Raw genomic sequence first — 15,875 nt, forward strand, 5'->3', positions numbered from 1 at the left:
CCGCTCGATGCTTCTTCCTGTCCCGAGGTGCCACATAACCATGCGGGGGTGGTGGAACCCTCTCAGAAGTAATCACCACCGCCATCCCTGCTCCATCATCGGCAGATGATGTAGTAGACAAATCCAGCTTCTTCTTTGCTGACGAAACAACCATCAGTGATTGTGCTTCCACTCCATCCTCCGGTCCATCAGGACTCGTTTTCATTGGGCTTTCAGCTGTGTCCTCCATGTTCTCATTATCACTCAGATCAGCCTCATGTGAGGAGCGTTTCCTAGCTGTGGGAGTTGCTCTTGCGTCCCCCGCTGATCTCCGTCCCCGTCCCCGGTTCCGAGGTGGATTTGAATGACTGGCTTGGCTGTACTGGTAGGAAGGTATAGCTCTCCTTTTCGCTATCATCCAGTGGCCCTATTCAATTTCGTCAGGGCCATGAACACCATCGCCACACTCTTCCAAGCTATGCCCCATAATTCCACATACCTCACAAAAGAAACCAATCTTCTCGTATTTTACTGGCAGCAACATGATCTCTTCCCCACTGATTTTTAATGGAGTGAACCGAACCAGGGGTTCACCAACCTTTATCTTTGCTCGTACCCGGACAAAGTTCCCTTCAAAAACCCTAGCAGGGTTTAACTCTACGCTCTTAACCTGTCCGATCCTCCTAGCTAACTGATCGAGCACTCCTTCCCTGCGGTAAAGCTCCGGGGTGTCATGGATTTGGGCCCATACGTGTGTCCGGTCCAGAGCCACCGCATGCGGTTTACCCTTCCCGTTGTATTCCTCCAACACCACCATCAGTCCCCTGAAGATCCAAGGACCTTGATGCATCACCCTGTTCCAGTCCCCGACACAGAAGACTTGCACGATGAAGAGATTATCATCCGCTTCACGGATAGATGGTTCCTGAGCAAGCCGCCAGATGAACTTCATCGTTGTTTTGAACGATTCAGCGCTGAAAGTCTTGGTCGTGTTCACTTTTGCTACTGCTAGCCAGCGATTTTCTTGCGTGAATTGGGCGATCTCCTCCTCTCCCACCATTACTGCATCTAACTCTGACTCCTTCAGCTTCATGTTCTTCATCGCCAACTCCAAGTCGATCGGCGCTCAGGCTGCAAGTGGGACGTTACGCGGGAGGCCCGCGTCCACATCATACATGCCACATAAACTAAGTGGGTTGTCCGTCAAAGCCCACATATTATTATGTGGGATATGTGGGTTTAATGGGACACCCACATAATTAACTATTTTTAACAAGAGTGAAATATTCCCATAAGACACAATATTTCAGACTGTACTATTATGCAGGTTCCTCTAGATTCAGAGTGCAAGCACATAACTCTTGTACCTCGAGAAGACAAAGAATACTCGCTATAACTCTTGCCATTAGCACAGCCTGATGCTTTGGTTTTGAGGGAAACCGTTGAAGAACAAATATGAAGGATGTTGTTTTCTTCTTTCCGTCCTTAATTGCTAGTTCTACTGTTTTACAGTTTGCGCCTCAAATCGGCTTGCTAGGGGCACAGTTGACCTGATCACGCTCAAGCATGGAAGATGCAATTAGGAGCTAGCCATCAAATAATTGTCCAAATGAACATCGGCCGTTGATGGGGATCGATCTGACGATGAAAAGAATACAATTTGAAGGGGGGTGCAAGCGATGTTGTCAATATGCTCTTGGGATTCAGGAAGGGGACTAACACTATTTCCTCGCTCGTTCGACATGCAAAGAAGTACGTGGCCAACTAGGGATCTGAGGGAAGCCGCGGCAGCGACAACGATCTCCATCTACAACCGGCGAGCTAGCAGCAGCACCGACGACGCTCTTCATTGACGCCCGGCGAGCTGGCAGCATCCATGAAGAAGCTCTCCCTCAACGGCAAGCGAGGGTGACAACATAAGATAGATGAGCGTTGAGACAAACTTGGACGGGGGTAGGCAGAGGCGCAGCAAGCGGCGTCACTCTCCATTGATGCCCGGCGAGCTGGCAGCAGCAATGAAGAAGCTCTCCTCCGACGGCACGCGAGGGTGACAACATAAGAGAGGTGAGCGGGGAGACAAACTCGGAGGGGGGGGGTAGGCAGAGGCGCAGCAAGCGGCGGCGCTTTGGCCGACGGCATCATCCCGTGTTCGGCTGGGAGAAGATGTGGGCATACGTGGATTAAACGGAAAGCCCCGCAAGTCCCACATATAATTTGACGCGATAGACGGGTGTTCACGAATGCTGTTTTTGTGGGCTTGTCTGTGGGCACCGTGGACAGCCCGTGCCCACCTGCAGTCTGAATCGGCGCCTTCCCCCTCCTGCTCCCCGAAGAAGATCCCGGGTTCTTAGTCGAGGCAGACGCCATGCTCGCGGAGCCCAGCCCCCGATCCGCCGATCAGTACTGGTTTGGTGTAAGGAAAACCTCACAACGGCAGGTTGCCGCCAGAGTAGAAAACCCTAAACCCTAGCCGTCGCTAGGGTTAGTCTGGATAAGTATGTGTTGTGAGTTGTATGAATGTTCGTTTTGAGAGGGATGTCGAAGGGCCAAGGCCCATGAGTTGCCCTCGTATGGGCCTTCTCTGTGTATTATCTGGACCCACTCGTCCGTCTTCTGAGCAGTAGTCCTTTGCTTCTGGTCCGTCGTCTACCACCTCGCCCCATCCCCAGCTCCCAAGCCGCAGCTCCCCCGGCCATGGCGGCGGCGGCGCAGAGGCTCCTGGCGGCGAGCACTAAGATCGTAGGGGTCGGGCGCAACTACGTCGCCCACGCCAAGGAGCTCGGCAACCCCGTCCCCAAGGTCCACGCCCCTCTTCCCGACCCCCCCTCCCGATCCTGAGCCACCCTTCCCCTCCTTCCTCCCGATCCCGCGCGGTCTCTCATGCGGTCGCACTGTGCGGTGTACTTGTTGCAGGAGCCGGTGCTGTTCCTCAAGCCGACCTCGTCGTTCCTCCACGCGGGCGTGGCCACCGCCGCCATCGAGGTGCCCGAGCCGCTCGAGTCGCTGCACCACGAGGTCGAGCTCGCCGTCGTCATCTCCCGCCGCGCGCGGGATGTCCCCGAGGCCTCCGCCATGGATTTCGTCGGAGGTAACCAACAGCCGTAGCTAGGGGATGCCGTGCCTCTGCTTGCCCCTACGCGATTACCTGCCATTCTCAACAACCGTGTTTCACTCGACAATTGATCTGGGGAAATTATCAGACAGGGCAGTAGGGCGAGATGTCGGTTCTGCATTCGGTTGTTGCTCGAGGAGATTCATTCTGCGACTGTAATTGCAAAATTTGATGGCAGTTGGTACCATTTTGTTTGACTGAAACTCAATTAGGATATGCCCCCATGCTGCAAATGTATTTTGGAGCTTGAATTCAACAATCTCATCAGGTTGGTAAATTTTGTAAGAAGAATGAGACAATGCCTTGAAGGGGAGGGAGCCTTGGCGGCTGGCGCAGTGGTAAAGCTGCTGCCTTGTGACCTTGGGTTAAGTCCTGGAAACAGCCTCTTGCAGAAATGTAGGGAAAGGTTGCGTACAATAGACCCAAAGTGGTCAGACCCTTCCCGGACCCTGTGCAAGCGGGAGCTACATGCACCGGGCTGCCCTTTTTTTTAGAGTGAGACAATGTCTTAGTTCCAAATAATTACTAGTTCATCGTATTCAATAAGCCCGATGGAAAATGCAAATGCAGAGTCTGGAACAGGAAATCTGTTTCGCTTGGTCAACGTGCTTGTGCAATGCCTATTTTGCTGATTGCCATGGTCAGGCAGATGATAATATCTTATTAGCAGATTAATTCCTGATCTAAATCACATTTTCATGTTCTGGATGTATTTTCATTCTGAAATACAAATACTCAAACACTTGGATAGTCTTGTTTGGTGTAGTCTCGAGTTTTTTTTTTTCTCCTCTTACTTTTCCTCCTGAAAAATGAGCAGGTTTTGGGTTCACTCTATCCATGTGTTTCTTGTCAATGTAGAGAGCATGAAATGTTTGAGGCGATAAATTTAGTTTTTTTCACCACTGACTTGATAAATTTGACATAATTGCTTCCATCATCTATTTTTCCAGGTTATGCGCTTGCTTTGGACATGACAGCAAGGGACCTTCAGTCTGTAGCTAAGGTGTGCACTAACACTTGTAGTTTTCTTTGGTGTTATTCTAGCTGCTGTTTATTGTTGGTTCGTGCCAACTGCCATTTCCTGGTGGCACTTAAAACTCAAAAGATAGAAAATGCATTCAAACTCGAACTTAAGAAAGAAATTCAGCAAAAAAGTTGCATGCTGTTGTCTCAGGAGTTTCTTCTTTTGGCTGATCAGGTCAGCTATGCATAAATAAAACCAGCAACAGGCTTGGCATTGTAGTCTCAGAAGTTGCATCTTGTGTACCAATTCATACAGCACAAACCATATATTTTTATTGGGGCTAGTTGTTTGTGTTACATCTTTCTATCTCTCCCACCTAGCAAATCTGACATAATGGTTTGGGTATATTTTGTGCAAACCTCTAGTAAATAATTGATCAACATGACCTTCTAAATAACCTACAGTCCCCTTCATCGCATGAAGAAAAAAGAAGAACAAACAATATAACCTACTGTCTGTTAGTGTAATATATTTTCTATCTCAAACGTTCTGGTATTGTACTTAATAACCAATGAACTCTTAGTCTGCAGGTCTTCCTTGGACTTTGGCTAAAGCACAAGATACCTTTACTCCAATTAGTGCAGTGGTAAGCCAATGTTTCTCTTCCTCCAAAGACTGGTGTGGTAGGTGGCTTGTGAACTGTTACTTTTTCTTCCCAATGTTTACATATTTGTGTATGAGAAACACGCATAAACATCAATTAAACATAGACTGTAACTAAGGGGGCTCAAAACGGTTTGAGATCAACCGCGGAAACTGTAGTTCATTTTTCTTTGTATTAGCTTAAGTCACACAGTTTGTAAGCAACAGAAGGAGTTGCACTAGCCTACTTTCTGCCACTTTCCTGTGATCACTCCAAACCGTTTTTGAACACTCTTAAGTGAAAGCCTATGGAACTTGTACTGATCTTGTTTCTGGTCATTCACAAGACATAAATAAATCAGGATTACTAGGGAATTATTCAATAACATGAAAAAGGCTAGAATACTTGTTTTGACTTCAAACGACATAGGGATCCCATTATTATGATAATGTATGCACTCACTTTCAAAAAAATTGTCAATGATGGTTTCCGCATGTAATAGGTTCCAAAATCAGCTGTTCCTAATCCCGATGATCTAGAACTCTGGCTAAAGGTAATTATACAAATACACAATCAATATACTTATTGCGACCTAAAGTAACTGAAACTTAGACATCCTCTTAATGAGAATTGGGCGACCATATTCAGGTGGACGATGAACTTAGGCAGAAAGGGCCTACAAGTGATATGATATTCAAGGTTCCTTTTCTAATCAGTTATATCAGTTCGATCATGACATTGATGGAGGGTGATGTGATATTAACTGGTAATGACATCCTTTGTAGACAACTGTTTTAGTGTATCGGTGGGTATGTGTTGTGGGTTATTTATTGAGGTCCTCTGCAGGTACTCCTGAGGGTGTAGGCCCTGTCCGAATAGGGCAGAAGATCAAAGCTGGTATAACTGGCCTCATCGAGGCCGAGTTTGATGTTCAGAGGCGCAGTCGTACATTTTCTCCCTGATGTAGCAAGCAAGAAAACCATTGTCTGGTATGGATCCTACCTGACCCTTTCTCCTTTACTTGGTTTTACCAAGACATTGTATATTGTTATAGTGTGTTTATTAGAGAATAACAACGAACAATCTGCACTTTCTGCAGAATGCAGCGTTGGATTTGATCTGATCGTCGACTTGTGCTGTCTGCGAGAGGGCAGTCCTCATGAGTCATGACTGCCTTGTAACTGCAATTCCGCGCACCATTCTGGAGTCTCCTATTGTGTGAATTGTTCTTGTAAACTGGAAGTATTGATGGTCGGATGCCCGAGCACACTATACTTCTGTAGCTTAGTGTCTTGTGTTTCTGTCAGATAAAGCTGTGATCTCCCTCTTTCTGCAACATGTTGCTGAAAGCACATTCAGTTTATGTTGAATAAATCGCCGTTTTTCCCCCAGCTACGATGAAACTTTACCACGGGTGAGGAAATTTGTAAATGGTACTCTTTTGTAACCTAATATAAGACGTTTTTTTGACACTGTCATTTACTCTAAAAACACCTTATAAAAGGTTACAAGGGAATATTCTCTTAATCAAAGAACACACCTAGTGTATAACCACGGCTCATGTTATCCAAGTGAGCATTTCAGCTCATGGACCAACAGGCTTTGAAGTTTTACAAGTGTACTCACATACATGTCTCTTTATTAACTTTGTACATCAACAAATGACCTCACAATTTTGATAATTTACGTGTCGGATCCATGCTAAACTTCTTGATGTATTCATATATGTGTTCGCTGATCTCCTGCGCTCTCTCCTGCTGGATGAAGTGCCCAGCACCCTTGATCACCACCACCTCGTCGAGCATGGGCACGTCTCTCTTGAGCCCACCCTTGTGTATGTAGTTCTTGACCCCTGGATGATGGTATGCTAGGTCACCGTCCCCGACGATGAACTTGGTTGGCACTTGCACTTTTGCTCCGGTCCATGGAGCCATCAGCTCCCAGTTCCTGTACATATGCATGTTCAGAGGTCACGATATCCCGATGCATGTAAAGTGCATTGTGCATAGATGATGCAATCCTCTATGTATTGTGAATGTATGACCGTGACTTGTGAGCGTGATCAGTAGCACTAATATACCTACAATCTGCAATCTAGTAGTGGTATACATAGTCTACAGTGCACATCATCCTGTGGAGGGTTTATGAATCATGGCAAATTGTTTCTGGCCTTGACTAAAGTGAGAAGATTATTATGGTGTATCACTATAATTGCATTCCATGTAGGTTTTGAGTGCTTGTGTTTGGTACAGGAGTAAGATGATGAGGAGAATGATAATAATCATAAAAATATACTGGTACTTGAACATATCTCTACTGTTTAAAAACCATGTAAGGTTCCATGTTTCACTTTTCTTCCCACCACGGCACCAACCCTTGGTCCAACCTTCCCTGTATGTTAATCAATCACCTTAGTTGACTTACCTCTTGAAACTATCCCACTTTCATTTACTTATCAAACTTCTCATCAAAATAAGGTAAATAACATGCAGTATTTGATAAATATTTATTTACACAACTACATCAATATGGACAGGTAAATCACAAGTTTACGTACTAGAATATTTATATCCCGTTTCAATGGACGGGCATTGTCCTAGTAGTCTACTTAAAGGGCAAATGTAAATGAATTGGTCTATGCTCTTAGTCATGCACTCCTATGCCAGATCCTGGAACACGCAAGAAGTTTGACCATATTTTCAGAATCAGCGTGTTACAATTTTATGTTGTATGCTGCATCTATCTAGTAGACTGTCATTCACTTGCGAAAACACAGTTCATCTAGAAGTAGGTGGTTTAGAAGTTTACTATGCACAAAACGATATAGGATAATGTGACATGTATGAATTTCGCAGATGATGATTTGTTATCTTGCTAACATAATCTTAAAATGAGGAAAGACTTACAGGTCTAAACAGCGGTAGTAATTAAGACCACCAGCGAAGCCAGTTTTTGCATATACACTTGCTAGGTAACTGACATCCTCCTCGGAGAGCCAAGAAGGCAGTGTGATTTGCCTGTTGCTTGCCTGCATTTTTTCAAGGGACATGGCGGAAGAACCTGTGGTTTGAACAGTTATTGCCATTTTGAAGAACCTCTTCAAGTCAAGACTAGCAAATCGTGCCTCATATCCAGGTTCCTGCCAACCAATGCGATAACTTATATCCAAAAAGAGGAGCCCAAGTTAAAAATGATGGCGTAGAAATGCAACTAGTCTACAACTCTACACTGTGGTTCGAATTATCAATAAATTCCTCACATGCTGTGATTGTATATACAACATGTTCAGTGCTCACCAATACATTTATGCTAGTAACTCCTTAGTTACAAGTGATGGACCGCAATTTGCGCAAAAACTGAGAAGTCACCCCTAGACAGGAAACTGCTATAGCAAAGTAAAGAAGGACACCGAATTTTATAGGCACACACTGAACTAGAACCCTGGTAGATCAATTGCCCTGAGAATTTGGCACACCAGCCAGCACATACAGAACTAGACTACAGTGTCTTCTCTTTTCACCTCATTCCAGACCGGCAGACCCAAGCAGATGCCCAATATATGCCATTTTCCTATCTGAATCTGTGATATTACGGTAAGCCAATGCTCTCCTATCCCGAATTGGAGAACCAAAAAAAAAAAAAAAAAAAAAACAGCAACTGCAGAAATAGCAAATCATTTTCAGAATTATGCCCCGATTTAAACAGGTTCCTAGCCCTGATCCTCGGTTTGCTGACGAAGACAGAGGCAGAAGCAATTCCGCACCTGGAATTTGCAGACGTAGTAGTCGTCACCGTAGGCGCGGCGGAAGTAGTCGAGGGGCTTGGCGGAGGGGTGGCGGGGACTGAAGGCGACGCTGAGGTTGACGAGCGCACGCACCCGGTCCGGCCGCAGCAGGCAGAGGTTCCACGACACGATGGCGCCCCAGTCGTGCCCCACCACGAACACCTTCACCGCCGGCGCGTCAGTCAGTCAGTCAGTCAGTCAGTCAGCCGCCGCAGTCCGATCTCGCGGCCCGGGGGATCTGGGGGGATCGGATACCTGGTGGAGGCGGAGGGCGTCGAGGAGCGCGACGAGGTCCCCGACGACGTGGAAGGCGGTGTAGGAGGCGGGGTCGGGCGGCGCGGAGGTGCTCCCGTAGCCGCGGAGGTCGGGGGCCACGCAGCGGTAGCCCCGCGCCGCCAGGTGCTCCATCTGGTGGCGCCACGAGTACCAGAGCTCCGGGAAGCCGTGCACGAAGAGCACAGCCGGCGCGGCGGCCGAGGCCGGGCCGGCCTCCGCGACGTGCATCGTGATGCCGTTCGCCTCCACCTCCCGGTGCCTTATCTCCGCCGCCGCCATGGTCGGTCGGACTGGCCGGAGTCTGTCGCTTTGAGTCGACGGCCGCTGAGACTGAGGCGGGGTTGGTCGGCAAATGGGACTTGGGCGCAGCTGCCTCCTCACTTGGACGTGTCGCCGGGTCACGTCGAAAGTGGTGTGGTGTGCTTGCGATGAGATTTTGGGGATTCAAAGTTTATTTTTAGGGGATCATTCCAAGTATATTTCTGAAGGAATGTTGGAGGATTTCAATCTTTAGGATTTTTTCCGTACTTGTTTGATTTGTAGTATTGCCATTCATAGGATTCATTTGTACACTAGTTTTCATAGGAAAAATTTCATCCATTCATAGGTGTTATTATGGAGAATGACATAAAAACATGAATTTTCATAAATTTTAAACTTTGCATTGGGAGGCCTCCATTGAGCTCGGCCTTCAAAAGCATTTTCCGGTTCTTATGTATACTGCTTAATATAGATGGTCTGCTATGTTATTAAAAGAAAAAGAAGTTTTTTTTTTGCCAATGAACTTTGCATTACTCAACTGGTACGGTCAGAATCCGCATTACAAAGATCAATAATCTCTGACAAACCAGAGTTAAGCCAAACGACAGTCCTCTTACGAGTCCTAGCATACTTAGCTAAGTAGTTGCTAACAGAATTTTGGCAACAAGGGACATGGGTAACTTTTGTAGCACGCAGCTTCATAAGATACTTGATTTCTTCCACCAGCGAAGAGTAGACCGAGCAATCAGTGACTCCTTCATTTATCATTCTCACAGCTTGACATGAATCCAACTCAACGTGAATAGGTAGTTATGTTCTTTGGATTGAAAGTGACAGTCCCTTCATACAAGCAGATAGCTCAGCTTCTAGGGCACTGGTGCAAGAAAACAACACCCTGCAAGAAGAGAAGATGATCTTACCTTCAACATATTGGAGGATCATACCAGCTCCCGCGCTACCAAGAGAAGACCAGACACCATGTGTGTTAAGTTTAGTCCAACCCTCCACCGACGCCGACCATGGAACACACCTGTCTGGGTTCTTCCTGACGATAGTCAAGGTATCATGATCATATGTTATCGATTGTTTCCCTTTAAGCCGATCCTCCTCCGAGAACTTTAGAGTTAAAATAGAGTGAAGATAGCCCATCAGGAATCTTTTAGACACTTCAATTGGTGGAGGTTCCTTGTCATGGGTCACCTCATTCCTGTTATGCCAGATTCTCCAGAGCGTCAACATAAGCATACTTCTCTCAATAGCGTTGAGAGGCTGGAGAGCATGTAGTACCCATTCGTTACTAGTGTTTTTCATATCCTCCAGCTTCGGCAAACGCCAAACATTAGACATACACCTCCACATTTGCACCGCCAGAGGGCATCTGCACAAGGCATGAAAAGCGTCCTCCTCCTCACGATCACAAATCGGACAAACTCCTGAGAGCTCAAGTGTCCGTTTGTGTTTATTCTTCCAAGTAGGAAGAGAGTTGATCGCCACCCGCCAGGCAAAGTTCTTGATAGTGGGAGGAACTAGACTCTGTCAGGTAACTTTCCAGCAGGAACGACGGCCGTCTCGAGCAACTCTGGAGGATTCTTCAGAGGTCCGCCACAACTCCTCAAAGGCCAAAGTTTAAGCTCATTTGACAGTGAAAACCCCATTCGTTGTCGGACCCCAGGCAAGCACATCCTCGCCGAGTCTTGGTGAAGCTCTTATATTCAGAATTTCATTAACATCACAAGGAAGAAAAGCTTCTTGAACCAGGTTCACATTCCATGAGTCACTATCTTTCAGTAGTTGGGAGACCCACCGATATTTACATGAGCCTTGCACCGAAATAGGCCTATACGAGAAGGGTCTGGGGATCCATGCATCACGCCATATAGATGTTGTTCCCATTGCCCACTTTCCATATCAAGCCTTTTTTAAGCAGATCAAGTGTCTTCCAACCTACCATTAGGGTAATATTTACTCTTCGGCAGCCTTGTACATAGACTTTCAGGTCTTGTCAAGAGTCGCTTGCACCACCTTTGCTCTTTGTCTGCTGAAGTTTTTACCAAGATTTCCAATGTACCTTCCTCTTGTCTTTCGAAGCTCCCCAATAGTACTTCCTAACCATCTCTGTAAGATCATCACAAATCAAGAAGGGAAGTTTAAAGACTCCCATAATAAACATCGGAAGGGACTCAGGATTAAAACCTCCACCAGGTTGAGCCAGATGCCCGTCACCCCACTGAACCACTTAACCAGTCTTAGAAGAATTCTGACGTGAAATACACATGGGCATACACAGACACAGCTCCGTCGATCGAGCAGAGCGATTATTATCCACGGCAACTGATGAGATGAACTGAGAGGTCGATTTGAGCAACAAATGAAAGTAGGAAACGATAACACGCGTCGAACGATGATCAAACTGGTCTACCGAAAACGTGACGCACGGCTGGTTTTTTTTTTTGTTTTCCTTCTCAGATGTTGTTCAGAACTTGGAGATGAAGTCGTAGATGTGGTTGCTGACCTCCTGCGCCCGCTCCTGCTGGATGAAGTGGCCGGCGCCGGGGACGACGACCAGCTCCTCCAGCAGCGGCACGTCGGCCTTGAGCCCGCCCTTGTGCAGGTAGTCCTGGATCCCGGCGTAGTGGTACGTCAGGTCGCCGTCCCCCACGATGAACTTGGTCGGCACCGTCACCTTGGCGTCCGCCCACGGCGCCGCCAGCTCCCAGTTCCGGTCCATGTTGCGGTAGTAGTTGATGGCGCCCGTGAAGCCCGTCTTCTCGAACGCCGCCGCGAAGTAGTCGATGTCCGCCTCCGTGAGCCACGCCGGGAGCGCCGCCGCCTCGACGGTGGCGTCCTCCGTCGTCTCCTTGCCGGCCGCGCGCTCGCTGAAGCGGTCGCTCAGGATGCGCGTCATGAGGTGCCTCGCGTGCGCCGGCGCGAACTCCTTCTCCGCCACCCCGGGCTCCTGCACCACGTCGTCGTCGCCGTCGTCGATGGTTAGTCCAGACGTCGTCGGAGTCGGTAGTATAGACAGAGGAGCGGAGGAGGAGACCTGGAAGCGGCAGATGTAGTAGGTCGGGCCGTAGGCTTGGTTGAAGTAGTCGGTGGTCTTGACGGCGCCGGCGCCGGCGCGGATGAAGACGTGGCGCATGAAGGCGACGCTGGTGTTGACGAGCGCCGTCACCCGGTCCGGCCGGAAGAGGCACAGGTACCACGCGATGATGGCGCCCCAGTCGTGACCCACCACGAACACCTTCATCCATCCATCATATCAAAATTACTCTTAGAAAATGGATTATTCACTCTTAATCCACTGAATCAACCATGATGATGATGATGATCTGACGATCGGAACAGTGCAGTTTTGTTCTCTCCTTTTTGCCGGCCGGAATTAATAATGGCGAGACCGAATAAACTCACGTGCATGGCCGGGCGCAAACAGTAAAAATACCACTGCACTGTTCAACTATACTAATAGTACGTACTATACAATGCACACAGCACATGCCACTGCGTCACTGTGGAAGATGCCTCTGACAGCCGCCCGAGTTGTCTACACATTTTTTTTTCATTGATCGAACGAACGTGGGCTGCCAACTTATATTATAGACTATATACATCTGAAAACATTTGTCCGTGAAATGAATGTATTTAGATGTATTTTAATTTTAAACACATTTATTTTTATTTATTTAACGATAACTAATTCGGAACGAAGGGAGTATATAAGTACGCCATTTTACTGAAAGTCGTGTTATGCATTCATTCCCTCTTCCAGCAGCGCCCACAAGACACATCGCAACATCTGGTCAGTTATACACTAGGCAAAAGGAAACAAGTACACTCGCACCCCCAAGCATGGATTGATGCTTCCATTAATTAGCCTGTTGATCTTTACATCTCTACTTAGAAAAGATCAGTTGACCTATCTTCTCTTTCTGCATTCCTTCCTTTTGTAGTATAGTATACGCATGTATACCTAAATACATTTTTTAATTACAAATGTTTGGAATATGAATCCTACGTTTTCTCCACAAAAAGTTGGTTATTCTAACTAAAAAGTAATGCTACAAATACATAAGTTTATAGTGGTTATAAGTAGGTAGGTTTCGATTCAAGATTAAGAGAAAAGAGGGCCCATTCCTGTGAAAATCAGAAGGGATGGTTAATTAGAAAAAAATCCTAGTCAGCATGTAATTATATATAATTCTTTGTATATTTTGTATTTTTCGACGAGGTATATGTACCATTATTGTTCTAGCTAGTCTTGTGGTACAAACATAACACGGGCAATTTCAGGACTATAGCACTATCAGAAATTGGAAAAGTAATATTAGTTCACATGTGTTGACTCTACTAGAAGGACAAAACAACAAGGCACCCTTTTCCCATCACGTGACAGATAAGCAGCAGCAGCCGCCGCCTCCACACGAAAACGAAAGAGAAGGAAAATGCTAAAAGAAAGAAGCAAAAAAATGATTTTCTTTCAAGCAGATCACGCTCGTGATCGTCACATTCTCGGCGGCGGAAAGAATAAAAAGTGACATCGAAGTCGACAGGCCATAACTCGGACCCAGCACATCAATCAGCCAAAAAAGAATACAGGCTTTTATTTAGCACAAAAGATGCACCACCACCTCCTAGATATAGAGGAATAACAACATCTACAACCAGATCTATCAAATCTGTCTCAAACATCTGGACAACCCGCTCGATCACTGACCATTTACAAAAAATCAAACCAACCGGACTCCTCAATCCTCATACCCATCTCATACGTCTGGACTGACCGGCACCCCTCATATTCATCTTAAATATGAAGATGATATGAGAGTTTGCGGACCCGTCCCGCCACGTAGGACGTGACCTCACCCCGGACCACCTTTTTCTTTTTTTTATTCTTTTTTTTCTCTCTTTCTTCTTCTCCACCTATCACGTACAAGCGACCGGACATATGAGAAAAAAATATGAAAAGTACGACTGTGTGGACAAAAAGTAAGGGATTCAAAACGAACACACCCGATCACTGGCCGCTCGTGTCCGCGGACATTTGAGGGATCAGATTTACAAGTTTTGGTTATAGATACTCTAAAGGCCAAGAATCACCTCACCATAGGATTTATTTTGCACTTGTTAACCGACAACCAGAAGTAGAAAGATGTACACCTATTCGATTCGATTCGATTGAGTTGATTAGTTTTTAGTTAATTTGATGTTTTTTTTAACACCCGGCCGCCCTTCATATGCTCAGCTCCTTGAAGTGCGTGTGCGTAAAATCCCCTTGCTGCCGGATCAAACTTATTTTGAAGAAAAAATGTGTTTTGCTTTTTTTGGAAAATGAAGATTATCCAGGCCTTGTATCTGAACGATGCATGCAGTTATTATTAAATTTTTTTTTGAAAAAATTATGCTTTGCTGATGGATAATACGACGGACGAACCATCTATTTTTCCTGACAAGCGACTTAGCGAGACCGAACAGAAACTAGCTTAAGCGGCTGCTAGTACTAGAACCGTACAAAGCATGGTACTAGTATCACACTTTCACATGGGAAGATGCCAATTAATTGTTTTGTGTCCTTGATGCTTACAGTGAGTACCTTACGAAACAGAGTAAGGAGTACTATCTGTACTACTCCTATGATCCTATCACACTTCACGTGTGTTGACCCTTCATTTCGGACGCTACCACACCATGCAAACAACATGTCACCTTTTTTTTCCCCTCTAACTAAATCCAACTCGACCGGTCTCCATCCAAAAGAGAAAACTAGATTCGAATTCTATAAAGAAAACAACGTGTTTTTCACGTTCGCTAGCGCCCGTGACCGTCCCATTCCCGAGCGGTGACGGCGACGGCGGCATGGCCCAATGGATGGAGAACGCTCCATCCGTGGGAGTGGGATCGACCTTGACCCGCACCCGACGGAGCGCGACGCGTACGTACACGAGCAGGCGTACCTTGTGGATGGCGAGGGCGTCGAGCAGCGCGACGGCGTCGCCGACGACGTGGAAGGCGGTGTAGGACGCGACGTCGGCCGGCGCCTCCGTGCCGCCGTAGCCGCGGAGGTCGGGCGCCACGCACCGGTAGCCCCGCGCGGCGAGGTGCGCCATCTGGTGCCGCCACGAGTACCACAGCTCCGGGAAGCCGTGCAGGAACAGCACCGCCCGCCCCGACTCCGGCCCCGACTCCGCCACGTGCATCGCGATCCCGTTCGCCGTCACCGTCCTGTGCCTGATCGCCCCCTCCTCCTCCCCCGCCGCCGCCGCCCCACCGCCCTGAGCCTCAGCTGCCGCCATGTCTCTGCTAGCTCTCTCTCTCTCTCCCTCCTCGTGAAGCTAGCTAGGTGTGGGTGTGGGTTGTGTGTGCGGTGGACACGGGGGCGGGGAGGCCGGGAGGTATTTATGCCGGTGCTCGGCTGCTGCCGTTCCGTTGGGCGCCGGAAGGACGAGCGTGCACGTGAACGGCTTTGGGGTGTGAGGAGACACGGGGCGCCGGAAGTGGGAGGGTCGGACTGAAAATGTGATACTCCTCCCACCCCTGACGTGCCTCCTGACGCACTCGCTCGCTCACGATCAAGATGCGACGTGGGAACGGTCTGCGGCAGCGGCGCCGCTCGACCGGTGATGGGTTCAGTGCCAGCCACGAGGTTCGTCTTCGCCAGCTTCCCGGCGAAGGATTTCACTTGGATTTCTACGTCTGGTGTGGCATGCTTGGGCTTGGATTTCGTGGGTTTCAAGGTTTGTTTCGTGGGGTTGCCACGGATGCTCCCACGCTCCTCTTCCTCCTCTTCCAGTTATGGAGTATAGCACGCCCTGCATGACGTACATATGATACACGGCTTGAAAATTACTATCAATTTATA

At 47.6% G+C, this 15,875-nt stretch overlaps 2 protein-coding genes across 3 annotated transcripts; one reads left to right on the top strand and one right to left on the bottom strand.

Annotated features, from left to right (window-relative positions):
• The first annotated feature begins 2,578 nt into the window (after positions 1–2,578).
• LOC123453155 (probable acylpyruvase FAHD2, mitochondrial) lies at positions 2,579–6,089 on the top strand. Its single transcript, XM_045129926.1, has 8 exons — positions 2,579–2,778; positions 2,893–3,067; positions 4,042–4,094; positions 4,639–4,701; positions 5,201–5,251; positions 5,347–5,464; positions 5,545–5,687; positions 5,798–6,089. The coding sequence occupies exons 1-7, from the start codon at positions 2,674–2,676 to the stop codon at positions 5,658–5,660; spliced, it is 681 nt and encodes a 226-aa protein (XP_044985861.1). The 5' UTR covers positions 2,579–2,673; the 3' UTR covers positions 5,661–5,687; positions 5,798–6,089.
• Positions 6,090–6,306: 217 nt separating this feature from the next.
• On the bottom strand, positions 6,307–15,553 carry LOC123453156 (epoxide hydrolase A-like). 2 transcript variants are annotated; one of them, XM_045129928.1, is made up of 7 exons: positions 14,971–15,553; positions 12,063–12,263; positions 11,500–11,975; positions 8,738–9,017; positions 8,462–8,644; positions 7,605–7,837; positions 6,307–6,645 (listed from the first exon to the last, which is right to left on the bottom strand). In XM_045129928.1, exons 1-7 carry the CDS (start codon positions 15,307–15,309, stop codon positions 6,366–6,368), a joined length of 1,992 nt encoding a protein of 663 aa, XP_044985863.1. In that variant the 5' UTR covers positions 15,310–15,553; the 3' UTR covers positions 6,307–6,365. The 2 variants fall into 2 exon arrangements, with proteins under 2 accessions (XP_044985863.1, XP_044985862.1); XM_045129927.1 differs by lacking the exons at positions 6,307–6,645; positions 11,500–11,975; positions 12,063–12,263; positions 14,971–15,553 and having other exon boundaries at positions 7,731–7,856; positions 8,738–9,230.
• Positions 15,554–15,875: the final 322 nt, after the last annotated feature.

This window comes from Hordeum vulgare, chromosome 5H (genome assembly GCF_904849725.1).
Source record: "Hordeum vulgare subsp. vulgare chromosome 5H, MorexV3_pseudomolecules_assembly, whole genome shotgun sequence".
NCBI classification, from domain to species: Eukaryota; Viridiplantae; Streptophyta; class Magnoliopsida; order Poales; family Poaceae; genus Hordeum; species Hordeum vulgare.